At 50.3% G+C, this 11,246-nt stretch overlaps 3 protein-coding genes across 4 annotated transcripts in view; 2 read left to right on the top strand and 1 right to left on the bottom strand.

Annotated features, from left to right (window-relative positions):
* The window catches only part of C2CD2L (C2CD2-like), a 15,493-nt gene extending 11,562 nt beyond the window's left edge, over positions 1-3,931 (bottom strand). The window contains exon 1 of the mRNA XM_011927044.1: positions 3,845-3,931. Within this exon, the coding sequence (XP_011782434.1) occupies positions 3,845-3,931 (87 nt within the window). The remainder of the gene's footprint in view (positions 1-3,844) is intronic.
* Positions 3,618-9,544, top strand: DPAGT1 (dolichyl-phosphate (UDP-N-acetylglucosamine) N-acetylglucosaminephosphotransferase 1 (GlcNAc-1-P transferase)). Of its 2 annotated transcripts, XM_011926935.1 has the most exons (9): positions 3,618-4,530; positions 4,887-5,007; positions 5,182-5,395; positions 5,604-5,750; positions 7,550-7,634; positions 8,001-8,189; positions 8,501-8,588; positions 8,755-8,910; positions 8,989-9,544. In XM_011926935.1, the coding sequence occupies exons 1-9, from the start codon at positions 4,370-4,372 to the stop codon at positions 9,052-9,054; spliced, it is 1,227 nt and encodes a 408-aa protein (XP_011782325.1). In that variant the 5' UTR covers positions 3,618-4,369; the 3' UTR covers positions 9,055-9,544. The 2 variants fall into 2 exon arrangements, with proteins under 2 accessions (XP_011782325.1, XP_011782326.1); XM_011926936.1 differs by lacking the exon at positions 4,887-5,007 and having other exon boundaries at positions 4,141-4,530; positions 8,755-9,544.
* Positions 9,545-10,570: 1,026 nt separating this feature from the next.
* On the top strand, positions 10,571-11,204 carry LOC105501116 (histone H2AX). The gene has a single exon (XM_011926934.1). It carries the CDS (start codon positions 10,644-10,646, stop codon positions 11,073-11,075), a length of 432 nt encoding a protein of 143 aa, XP_011782324.1. The 5' UTR covers positions 10,571-10,643; the 3' UTR covers positions 11,076-11,204.
* Positions 11,205-11,246: the final 42 nt, after the last annotated feature.

Raw genomic sequence — 11,246 nt, 5'->3', positions numbered from 1 at the left:
GCGCCCGGCCAAGACAGGGTTTCACCATGTCGGCCAGGCTGATCTCAAACTCCTGACCTCAGGTGATCCTCCCGCCACTGCACCCAGCCTAGCCCTCCCTCTTTCATTCATTACTTGGACATCTAGCACTTACTTCATTCTGCTTTAGAGTCTAGCTGATTGTTTATATGTCTGCTTTTTCCATTCATCAGGAAGCTGCCTAGGGGTGGGAACCAAGTCTTAGTCATCTCTCTTCCCTCAAATTCAACCAAGATGCTCTAAATATGCTGAGGTAGACTCCTTGGGGACAAGCAACTACAATTATATCAGTTTGCATCCTCCACCGTACTGAAGAGCTTCCTGTGCACATAGTAGGGATTAACAAACTTTGTAATTTTAAGAAGTCTAGGCGGGCATGGGGCTCACGCCTGTAATCCCAGCACTTTGGGAGGCTGAGGCGGGCGAATGACGAGGTCAGGAGATTGAGACCATCCTGGCTAACATGGTGAAACCCCGTCTCTACTAAAAATACAAAAATTAGCCAGGCGTGTTGGCGGGTGCCTGCAGTCCCAGCTACTAGGGAGGCTGAGGCAGGAGAATGGTGTGAACCTGGGAGGCGGAGGTTGCAGTGAGCTGAGATGGCGCCACTGCACTCCAGCTTGGGCTACTCCATCTCAAAAAAAAAAAAAAGGGGGGCCTAACAGAAGAGAATTTCTATGCCATTTCTGTCTTTTGAAATATCATTCATGCCATACCAGTGGAATGGGAAATCCTGGGGCTTGCTTTTAATTAACAACTTTTTTTCTAGACTAAGAGAGGAGAGGTGGGAGGAAAAGGAAAAAGAGTGATTCAGCTGTCTGGACAGAGCCACAGATAGAGTCCTGCAAGTGTCACAGCCCCAGACTATACAGAGGGGTCTCATTGTCTTTGTGGCACTATGAAACATTTTTGGGACAGGCTTTGTCTAGCAATCAGATTTAGTGGATTGACCTTGCTCATTGGGAGCCACTCAGGGCTACTTAGAAGAGATGTGCATCTCAAACACGGTCTGCTCAGTCCAGGGCCACTGACAAGTCAGCTGGTCTCTGAATTCTAGGGCCTGCTTCAGCATTCAGGAAAATGCTTTGAACTTTTACCAGGAAAGGCACACAACTTCAAGTGAAGCCAAAAATCATGTGTTTGTTTCTCCTTCTGATTAGTCTGATAATCAACTGGGCCTTTACCATCATGGGAACAAAAATACTCAGATTATCTGACAAGCATCTTAGTAACCATTTTCTGATGGTAACTTGTATATGTGGGTAATGAATCCTTAGTATCTCTTGTCTTTGATTATGTCCTCCCGCCCTCCCCAGCAGGGTGATGGTAGGGAGGGCTAATGATCTCTGGAGAAGAAAGAGACAAAGCTTCCCAATACCAGCCTGGGAAGGAAGATTTATTAGGATTGGCCTCCTAATAAAAAAGGAAATAGATACAGACTGGCTCTCAGACCTCCAGGGAGTCTCAGTATACTCATCATCAACAGGATAACTGAATGCTGCCTCCTCTGGGATCCCACAAGCTCATCCTTTCCACCTGCTTCTGGCGTCTCACTGTCGCCGCCTGTGAGAGGTCCTTCTACTCTTATAATCTACTGAAATGATACTTCTCTTCCTCAAGACCACTTACTGTGGTCACAACTGATTGCTCCCTCCATATGCACCTCAGTGCTTCTTTCAGACTCAGCCTCATTACGTGTGATGATGCCTGCCCTTGTACACAGATGTCTGTGTTCCTAGCCCCATGGGGACACCCTGTGGAAGAGAAAACACTTGCCTCCTGGGAGTTTCTAGTTCAAGAGGGGCACACGTGCATACACACAACACACACACAGAAAAATAATAGCAGTGGGATAAGTACTGAAAATCTGGTGGAATACTAGCAAGTCAATTATGAGAATTTATGTATTTTATACATATCTGGGTTTTTGTTGTTAATTAGAGCCATTTTCAAGTAGAAAAGCCATTTCACATCTGAGTTTGTTTGTTTGTTTGCTTGTTTTGAGACAGAGTTTCCCTCTGTTGCCCAGGCTGGGGTGCAGTGGCATGATTTCGGCTCACTGCAACCTCCATATCCCGAGTTCAAGCGATCCTTCTGCCTCAGCCTCCTGAGTAGCTGGGATTACGGGCATGTGCCACCACGCCCGGCTAATTTTTGTATTTTCAGCAGAGATGGGGTTTCACCATGTTGGCCAGGCTGGTCTTGAACTCCTGACCTCAAGTGAGCCACCCACCTTCACCTCCCAAAGTGCTGGGATTACAGACGTGAGCCACCAGGCCCGGCCTTACATTTGATTTTGAGGTAAAAAAGGAACTATCTTCAGCTTAAAAAGAGTCAATATGACCCTGACTCCTGGAACATGCCATAGAGGGAAGAGTGGACAAAGTGCTAGGCTATTGGAGTCCTTTCCCTAACTCACTGGTGGTGACTTCCTCTCTGACGAATGGAAATCATTTACCGCCTAAGAGCCTGTGGGGGAATGAAAGGTAATAAAGATGCTGGTGGCCGGGCACGGTGGCTCAAGCCTGTAATTCCAGCACTTTGGGAGGCCGAGACAGGCGGATCACGAGGTCGGCAGATCGAGATCATCCTGGTTAACACGGTGAAACCCCGTCTCTACTAAAAAAATACAAAAAAGCTAGCTGGGCAAGGTGGCGGGCGCCTGTAGTCCCAGCTACTCAGGAGGCTGAGGCAGGAGAACGGCGTAAACCCGGGAGGCGGAGCTTGCAGTGAGCTGAGATCGGGCCACTGCACTCCAGCCTGGGCGACAGAGTGAGACTCTGTCCCCCCCCCCCAAAAAAAAAAAAAAAAGATGCTGGTGAACTGGCTGGGCGTGGTGGCTCAGGCCTGTAATCCCAGCATTTTGGGAGGCCGAGGCGGGCAGATCGCCTGAGGTCAAGAGTTCGAGACCAGCCTGACCAAAATGGAGAAACCCCCGTCTCTACTAAAAATACAAAATTAGCCGGGCGTGGTGGCGCATGCCTGTAATCCCAGCTACTGCCTGTAATCCCAGCTACTCGGGAGGCTGAGGCAGGAGAATCGCTTGACCCTGGGAGGGGGAGGTTGCAGTGAGCCGAGATCGCGTCATTGCACTCCAGCCTGGCCAACAAGAGCAAAACTCCATCTCAAAAAAAAACAAAAAAACAAAACAGCTGGCTAATTGTTGTTTGCAGGGGAACAGGCCAAGCAAAATGCACAGCGACCTGCAGGAGGCCAAGCAAAATGCACAGTGACCTACAGGAAGAAACCTGACTGGGAGTTCCTCAGACTCACAAGAAGTCAGTTGTGGGTCTGATTCCTCTGCCTCCTTAGCTCTTTTCAGAGCCTCAGCCTGGAAATCTCCGTCTCCTCCTTGTGGGCGCTAAGTACAATGGATCCAGGGCCAAGCTGAAGTCCCGAGTTAAATCCAAGACCTGAGGGTACTCCCAATCCCTGAGTGAAGGGCTGCGCTGGGTTGCCGCGCAACTAACTGCTACAGCTGGGGCAGAAGGTGGGTGGGATGCTGAGAAAAAAATACCAGGATCGAGAACCAGAAAAACAGAGTGGGAGGGGCTTTTCAAGGATCTACGCTTCAGAATTTACACCATCCTTCCAAATCGTAGCTGCGTTTCCGGGAACTGAGTTGTGTTTACCTTGGCTTCTGACTATGTTGGCAACAGGTTTCCTGCAAGGAACAGGCGCGGCTCTACACCATCGTCCCTGCTCCCCACCCCCTGCCTTTCAATAGCCATTTTCCTGAAGCCGGAGGCATCCCAGATTAAGGGCAAGGTACGGGCCCTTTAAACTTGACCTACGGAAGCGGACTGAGCTAAAACTGACGTGCAACCGGAATGGGAGCTGTATCAGCCACGTGGTACAAGGAGGCATTCATCTTGGAACCGGGCAACTGGCATTTCCGCTCTGGGTAGTACATCTTTAAAATAATGTTAGGGAAGTATCCGTTCTTGGCTGCTTTTCTTTAATTGCGTTTCCAATACTCTCTCGGTGATTCTACTCTCGAACATAGGATGAAATTTAGAATCACACTTCTTTTTCACTCCCACCCCTACCTCTAGTGCCCATATTAAAAATGGCGGCTGCCGCCTTCCGCAGTGATAGTTGTTCAGCGAACAAAATCCGGGCGGAAACAGTAGGTAGGCTGGTTCAGCGGGGCAGAACCTAGGTTGCCTTAGAGAGGTTCTTCGAGGTCCCGAGGGCGGCTCAAGTCAGAGTTGTTGGGTTTTACTCAGATTGGTGTGGGAAGAGCCTGCCTGTGGGGAGCGGCCACTCCATACTGCTGAGGCCTCAGGACTGCTGCTCAGCTTGCCAGTTACCTGAAGAGGCGGCGGAGCCGGGCCCCTGACCGGTCACCATGTGGGCCTTCTCGGAATTGCCCATGCCGCTGCTGGTCAATTTGATCGTCTCGCTGCTGGGATTTGTGGCCACAGTCACCCTCATCCCAGCCTTCCGGGGCCACTTCATTGCTGCGCGCCTCTGTGGTCAGGACCTCAACAAAACCAGCCGACAACAGATGTGAGCAGCGGCACACGGGTCCGGGCAGGGGGCAAGGGCTAAGGAAGGAGTGGCTAGGGCAGGGGCGGGGACCGGGGTGCTTGACCACACGTGAAGACTCAGAACTAACCCAGGCATCCTGGAACTCGGAGAGGTGATGAGCAGAACTTATTCGCATTGGGGAAAGGATGGGTAGGGAACCTTGGGTATATCAGGGACTCTAGCAGTGGTGCTTTCCTCCCTCCGCCCCCCTCACCACTTCCCAAAATAAAAAACCAGGAATGAGAAGACCACTTTGGGTTATTGTAACACCTGCACTAGTGAGTGACCACGCCCCCTTTCCTCTTCCCCCTCGCCCCCTTGCTGCTGGGCCACAGCCCAGAATCCCAGGGAGTGATCAGCGGTGCTGTTTTCCTTATCATCCTCTTCTGCTTCATCCCTTTCCCCTTCCTGAACTGCTTTGTGAAGGAGCAGTGTAAGGCATTCCCCCACCATGAAGTAAGTGGGTTTGCGGGGGTGGTTACCTGTGGCTGGGACCTGGGAGGTACCTGAGAGAATTGGTGTTATTTGGGCTTGTGGGGAGGGGCTAAGAAATAATAAGAAAAGACAAGAATTCTTAAAAGGTGAAATGGGAGCAGGCTTGAGTCATGGACCTGCCCAAGCCTCCCCCAGTTTGTGGCCCTGATAGGTGCCCTCCTTGCCATCTGCTGCATGATCTTCCTGGGCTTTGCGGATGATGTACTGAATCTGCGCTGGCGCCATAAGCTGCTGCTACCCACAGCTGCCTCACTACCTCTCCTCATGGTCTATTTCACCAACTTTGGCAACACGACCATTGTGGTGCCGAAGCCCTTCCGCCCAATTCTTGGCCTACATCTGGACTTGGGTAGGTAGTCCTGCCACTGCTGCTCCTATGGCACCTACTTCAGGGCACCTTTCCTGGTGCTTCACATTCTCCTCCAAGTGTTCCTTTTCTGTCTCTGTGTCTTCCCAGATCCTTTCTGGTAGCCCTTCATCCTATCCTCTGTCCTCACCACTTTTCTAAATCCTCCTCCCCTAGGTGGCACTACTTTTCCTACCATCTCTCCCTTCAGGAATCCTGTACTATGTCTACATGGGGCTGCTGGCAGTGTTCTGTACCAATGCCATCAATATCCTAGCAGGAATTAATGGCCTAGAGGCTGGCCAGTCACTAGTCATTTCTGCTTCCATCATTGTCTTCAACCTGGTAGAGTTGGAAGGTAGGTGGGATTGGGGGTGGGGAGAGAGAAGTCTGAATGTTAAAGGTGTGGCCTGATATATGACTTTGGGAAATTCAGGGGAAAAAAGCAATATGCATAGTAATTATAGAAGATAAGGGAGGCTACTTACTTTGCAAACAGTGCAGATTTATTGAAAGTGAGAAAGAAAAATAGCAGCCCTGTCATTTATAGCTGGATTGGCACTAATAGCTAGGCCATGATCTTCTCCCATTGAATATAAACAGTTTCACAGAACCTCAACGTTACACAGGGTCATTCTGTGACCATGATGGAGGAAGACCAAAACTAGACCCCTCCCTCTATAATCCTGTTTGAGCACAGATAAAACCACAAAAACACTGAGCAACCCACAAAATGGCCAAGATCCTCTCTCTCCGTTAACATGAGCCATGAGCGACTGCTGCTGCTTTCCAATAACAACTCAGTTCCTACCACCTTTTTTTTTTTTTTTTTGAGACAGGGTCTCCCTCTGTCACCCAGGCTGGAAAGCAGTGGCATGATCTTAGCTCACTGCATCCTCTGACTCAAACGATCCTCCTGCCCCAGCCTCCCAGGTAGCTGGGGCTACAGGCGTGCGCCACCACACCTGGCAAATTTTTGTATTTTTTGTAGAGACAGGGTTTCACCACGTTGCCTAGGCTGGTCTTGAACTCCTGGGCTGAAGTGATCTGTCAGCCTTGGCCTCCCAAAGTGCTGGGATTACCCTCTTGAGCCACTGCGGCCAGCCAGTTCCTACCACTTCTTAGATAAACATTAAAATGCTTGATCATAGAATTATTGTTGTTTTCTTTTCTTTTCTTTTTTTTTTGGGGGGACAGAGTTTCACTCTTGCCCAGGCTGTAGTGCAATGGTGCGATCTCGGCTCACTGCAACCTCCGCCTCCCAGGTTCAAGCGATTCTCCTGCCTCAGCCTCCCTAGTAGCTGGGATTACTGGCATGTGCCACCATGCCCAGCTAGTTTTGTATTTTTAGTAGAGACAGGGTTTCTCCATGTTGGTCAAGCTGGTCTCAAACTCCAGACCTCAGGTGATCCCGCCTCGGCCTCCCAAAGTGCTGGGATTACAGGTGTGAGCCACTGCACCCAGCCATGAATTACACCTGCTTTCTTTTTTTTTTTTGAGATGGAGTCTGGCTCTGTTGCCCTGCTTTCTAACAGCACCCAGTCCAGAGCAAAACTCTACTTTCTTTTACCCTCTCCCAAAATACCCAAAACTACAAGCCCCTCCTAACACTCTCTTACTGAGACATTCCGTGGTTCCCAATGGTGTGTGGTTTCTGAAGTCTCCCTTTTTACAACAAGTCATTAAACCTAGCTTCGACCTATAGATGTGTTTCTAGTGGTCTTTGGCTGATGGACATCAACAAGTGTTTATTAAAGCTAAGTACTTTTTAAACATGATCGTATTTAAATCTTGTAATGGTTTTATGTGGCACATGTTATAATCAGCCCTGTTTTACAGATGAGTAAACAGACTTAGAGAAGCTTAATGTGTCATGATCAAGATCAAGGTCACAAAGCTAAGAAGTAAAGTTGGTGTCCAAACTGACATCAGAATGGGCTAAACCAAATTTAAGACAGTAACTAGTTTGGAAGGCTGCATGAAAGAGGTGGAATATTGGGAATTGCCTTGGGTGACATAAAAGGGGTATTGAGTTCTTGAAAGTGACTTGGGTGAGGTGGATGATACAGCTGTAAACAGAACTTAGACAAAAATAGGACCAAGGTATGCAGAAGAAGTGAGTATTAATTTTCCCTTCTTTCTTCCTTGCTTCCAAAGGTGATTGTCGGGATGATCATGTCTTTTCCCTCTACTTCATGATACCCTTTTTTTTCACCACTTTGGGATTGCTGTACCACAACTGGTAAGTAGGCCTATGGATAAGGGGAAAAGGGGAAAACTACCCGAACACATGGCAAAGATGGCCCTTATCATAACCCATCTTGTGGTGGAGAGGTTAAACCTGTGCATACCTCTATGGAGTTTTTTGTGTCTTCAGTTGGTCGTATTCTGAAATTTCTCTCTACCCAGCAGTAGTTGCAGATGAGTGCATGGAGTCCCCAGGAATAGATGAATTCAGGGCCTTGGATCCTGCAGAGTTGCTGCACAACTGGAGTCTCCTCTAAGTCAGAACTAGGGTCAGGGCTAGTCCAGTGCCCATAGGGTGTGATGTGAGAGAAAGGATGGGTAATGCCTGTTGCCACTGGCTCGGATCCTCTCCCCCACACAGGTACCCATCACGGGTGTTTGTGGGAGATACCTTCTGTTACTTTGCTGGCATGACCTTTGCCGTGGTGGGCATCTTGGGACACTTCAGCAAGACCATGCTACTATTCTTCATGCCCCAGGTGTTCAACTTCCTCTACTCACTGCCTCAGCTCCTGCATATCATCCCCTGCCCTCGCCACCGCATACCCAGGTAGCTGCTTTGGGGCTTGAAATGGACATCATAGCCTTTTCACTTGGGATGTCTAATGCCAGCCTATACGTTTGCTGTGCAAAGGGAGTGGGCCCAAAGAAGGGCTATTTCCATGTGAGTAACCCTTTATAACTTCCAAAGCACATTTATTTGCATCATCTGATACTCACAGTGGTTCTGATAACAGCAAGCAGCAGAGCCAGAAATAGATCTCAGGTTGACTCCACATTCAGTGCTCTTCCTATTGATTAGCCACAGGGAGGAGGGTTCAAATAGTGGCCCAGTCACATGAAGCTGTCTTCCCCCCGCAGACTCAATATCAAGACAGGCAAACTGGAGATGAGCTATTCCAAGTTCAAGACCAAGAGCCTCTCTTTCTTGGGCACCTTTATTTTAAAGGTAACAGGGTAACAAGGAGGTAAGGCCCTAGGCTACCATCCTGACCTTGAGGAATGGGGAACCTAGGCCTACATCAGATCCAAGGGGAACTTGGAAGCATTAAATAGATCCACATTCCTAAAGCATAGGTATTAGCTGAGGTTCTCTTCACCTCTGGTCCCTCCAGGTGGCAGAGAGCCTCCGGCTGGTGACAATACACCAAAGTGAGACTGGGGATGGTGAATTCACTGAATGTAACAACATGACCCTCATCAACTTGCTACTTAAAATCTTCGGGCCCATACATGAGAGAAACCTCACATTGCTCCTGCTGCTGCTGCAGGTGAGGATGGGGACTGGGTTTATACCTCCTTGTTTCCCTTTTTCCGTGATTCTTACTCCAGTCCATTTCTCCTTGCAGATCCTGGGCAGTGCCTTCACCTTCTCCATTCGATATCAGCTCGTTCGACTCTTCTATGATGTCTGAGTCCCTTGATCATTGTCCTTTACCTCACAGTCTCTAGGATTCCTGACTCAAGCTGACCTCTCTCTGATCCCAGACTGCCTCCTTGCCCAGGCCTCTCTCACTCTTCATACTCCTCCAGATTTTGTTCTCAGCATTTTCTTTTCCCTGTGATCATTGGCATCCTGGGCGTTTCTTGCCCCCTACTGTCTACTGATTGGATTTTACTTATGACTTTCTGCAACTTGCTACTCTCCCTCTCCATCCTGTCTTTGCAGCCTCACAGGGTGGGATACAGCAGGTTTTTTTTGCAGTTATCCACAGTCACATTTCAGAGTCCTGACTCTCAAGGAACTACTGGTTTTTGGGATAGAACTTGGGCCAGGGCTAGGGACACAGGCTCCACAGTGACCTGTTATTTGATTGTAAATTAAGTGTTCTGATTAGTAAGAAGTAAGCAGGGGGCCACATGCTCTCAATGGAGACAATAAAGTGTTGTCTTTTTCTTATTGTTCCTGTAGGTATATTTCCTATATGGGCATTTTTGGGTGGATTGGGAGGGTAGGTGGGGGTACTTCCTCCAACAGGATGCCTATCTCTCTGCCCCACCAGACCCTGTCTAACAAGAAGTGAACAGAACTGAGACCAAACAGAACATATTGAATAAACATTTAAATCCTGATACTTCAGGTGGCATGGAGGGCCACAAAATTGAAGATATCCTGTTTCCTGGCATGGGGTCAAACTTTCAGAGACACTGGGTACAGTGGCTCATGCCTGTAATCCCAGCACTTTAGGAGGCCAAGGCAGGAGGATTGCCTGAGCCCAGGAATTCAAGACAGCCTGGGCAACAAAACGAGACTCCGTCTCTACAAAAATAAAATAATTAGCCCACTGTGGTGGAGCATTTGTAGTACCATCTACTCGGGAGGTTGAGCAGGAAGGATCCCTTGAGCCCAGGAGTTTGAGGCTGCAGTGAGCTGAGATCACACCACTGCACTCCAGCCTGGGTGACAGCAAGCAAGACCCGGTCTATTAAAAACAAGAAAGAAAAGAAAGAAAACTTTAAGGGGTCTAATTTCTTCCCTTTTCCATTCTCCCTTTGTCAGGTAGGAGAAGGGAGTGTGGAGTGACCGGACCTGGAAAGGGTAGCTATAGTATTGACCCCTTTCCTTTAAAAATCCTACGCCAGCACAGATTTCCCAGACGCTCTCTAGGTGGCCTCAGACTCCACCCCTTTTGTCTTCCGGTTCTGCTTTCCGACTGTAGTGTTTAAATCTCGCGCGCTTTACAAGGATTGGCTACATCAGCGGGTGTTTGGCCGTCTGCGTGCTACCCCTCCTCCTCGCCTTTTCTCCCCGGGCAAAAGGTTTTCAAATTCGACCAATCAGCGGGCGCGCTCCCTCAGCCGAGGCGCGACACCCAAGGGTTAACCGCAACCAACCGGAGGCGGGTATTGGAGAAAAGAGCCAATCAGGAGGGCGTAGAGGTGTGTCCTGGGGGCTTATAAAGGCGGCCTCTCGGCGCGCGCGCGACAGCAGTTACACTGCGGCGGGCTTCTGTTTGCCTGTCTGTCTCTGAACCGTTGTACTTCACCGGTCTACCTCGCTAGCATGTCGGGCCGCGGCAAGACTGGCGGCAAGGCCCGCGCCAAGGCCAAGTCGCGCTCGTCGCGCGCCGGCCTCCAGTTCCCAGTGGGCCGTGTACACCGGCTGCTGCGGAAGGGCCACTACGCCGAGCGCGTTGGCGCCGGCGCGCCGGTGTACCTGGCGGCAGTGCTGGAGTACCTCACCGCTGAGATCCTGGAGCTGGCGGGCAATGCGGCCCGCGACAACAAGAAGACGCGAATCATCCCCCGCCACCTGCAGCTGGCCATCCGCAACGACGAGGAGCTCAACAAGCTGCTGGGCGGCGTGACGATCGCCCAGGGAGGCGTCCTGCCCAACATCCAGGCCGTGCTGTTGCCCAAGAAGACCAGCGCCACCGTGGGGCCGAAGGCGCCCTCGGGCGGCAAGAAGGCCACCCAGGCCTCCCAGGAGTACTAAGAGGGCCCGCGCCGCGGCCGGCCGCCAGGCCTCCCCATGCCACCACAAAGGCCCTTTTAAGGGCCACCATCGCCCTCATGGAAAGAGCTGAGCCACTTCAGACTGCGGGGCAAGCGGGCCGCGGCTCCCGGCTCCTTTCCCCTCCCATCGCCCGCCTTTGCTGCCCGGCCT

Source organism: Colobus angolensis, unplaced genomic scaffold (assembly GCF_000951035.1).
Source record: "Colobus angolensis palliatus isolate OR3802 unplaced genomic scaffold, Cang.pa_1.0 Scaffold7, whole genome shotgun sequence".
NCBI classification, from domain to species: domain Eukaryota; kingdom Metazoa; phylum Chordata; class Mammalia; order Primates; family Cercopithecidae; genus Colobus; species Colobus angolensis.
Note: the sequence above shows the minus strand (reverse complement) of the source record. Positions and strands in the feature narration are given on the sequence as shown.

What these genes read in the sequence shown, in the direction of transcription:
- LOC105501116 (XM_011926934.1), top strand. Translation starts at nt 10,644, where the DNA reads ATGTCGGGCCGCGGCAAGACTGGCGGCAAGGCCCGCGCCAAGGCCAAG.
- DPAGT1 (XM_011926935.1), top strand. Translation starts at nt 4,370, where the DNA reads ATGTGGGCCTTCTCGGAATTGCCCATGCCGCTGCTGGTCAATTTGATC. An exon ending in GGATTGCTGTACCACAACTG is followed by an intron (nt 7,635 to 8,000) that starts GTAAGTAGGCCT and finishes TCCCCCACACAG; the next exon opens with GTACCCATCACGGGTGTTTG. An exon ending in TGCTCCTGCTGCTGCTGCAG is followed by an intron (nt 8,911 to 8,988) that starts GTGAGGATGGGG and finishes TTCTCCTTGCAG; the next exon opens with ATCCTGGGCAGTGCCTTCAC.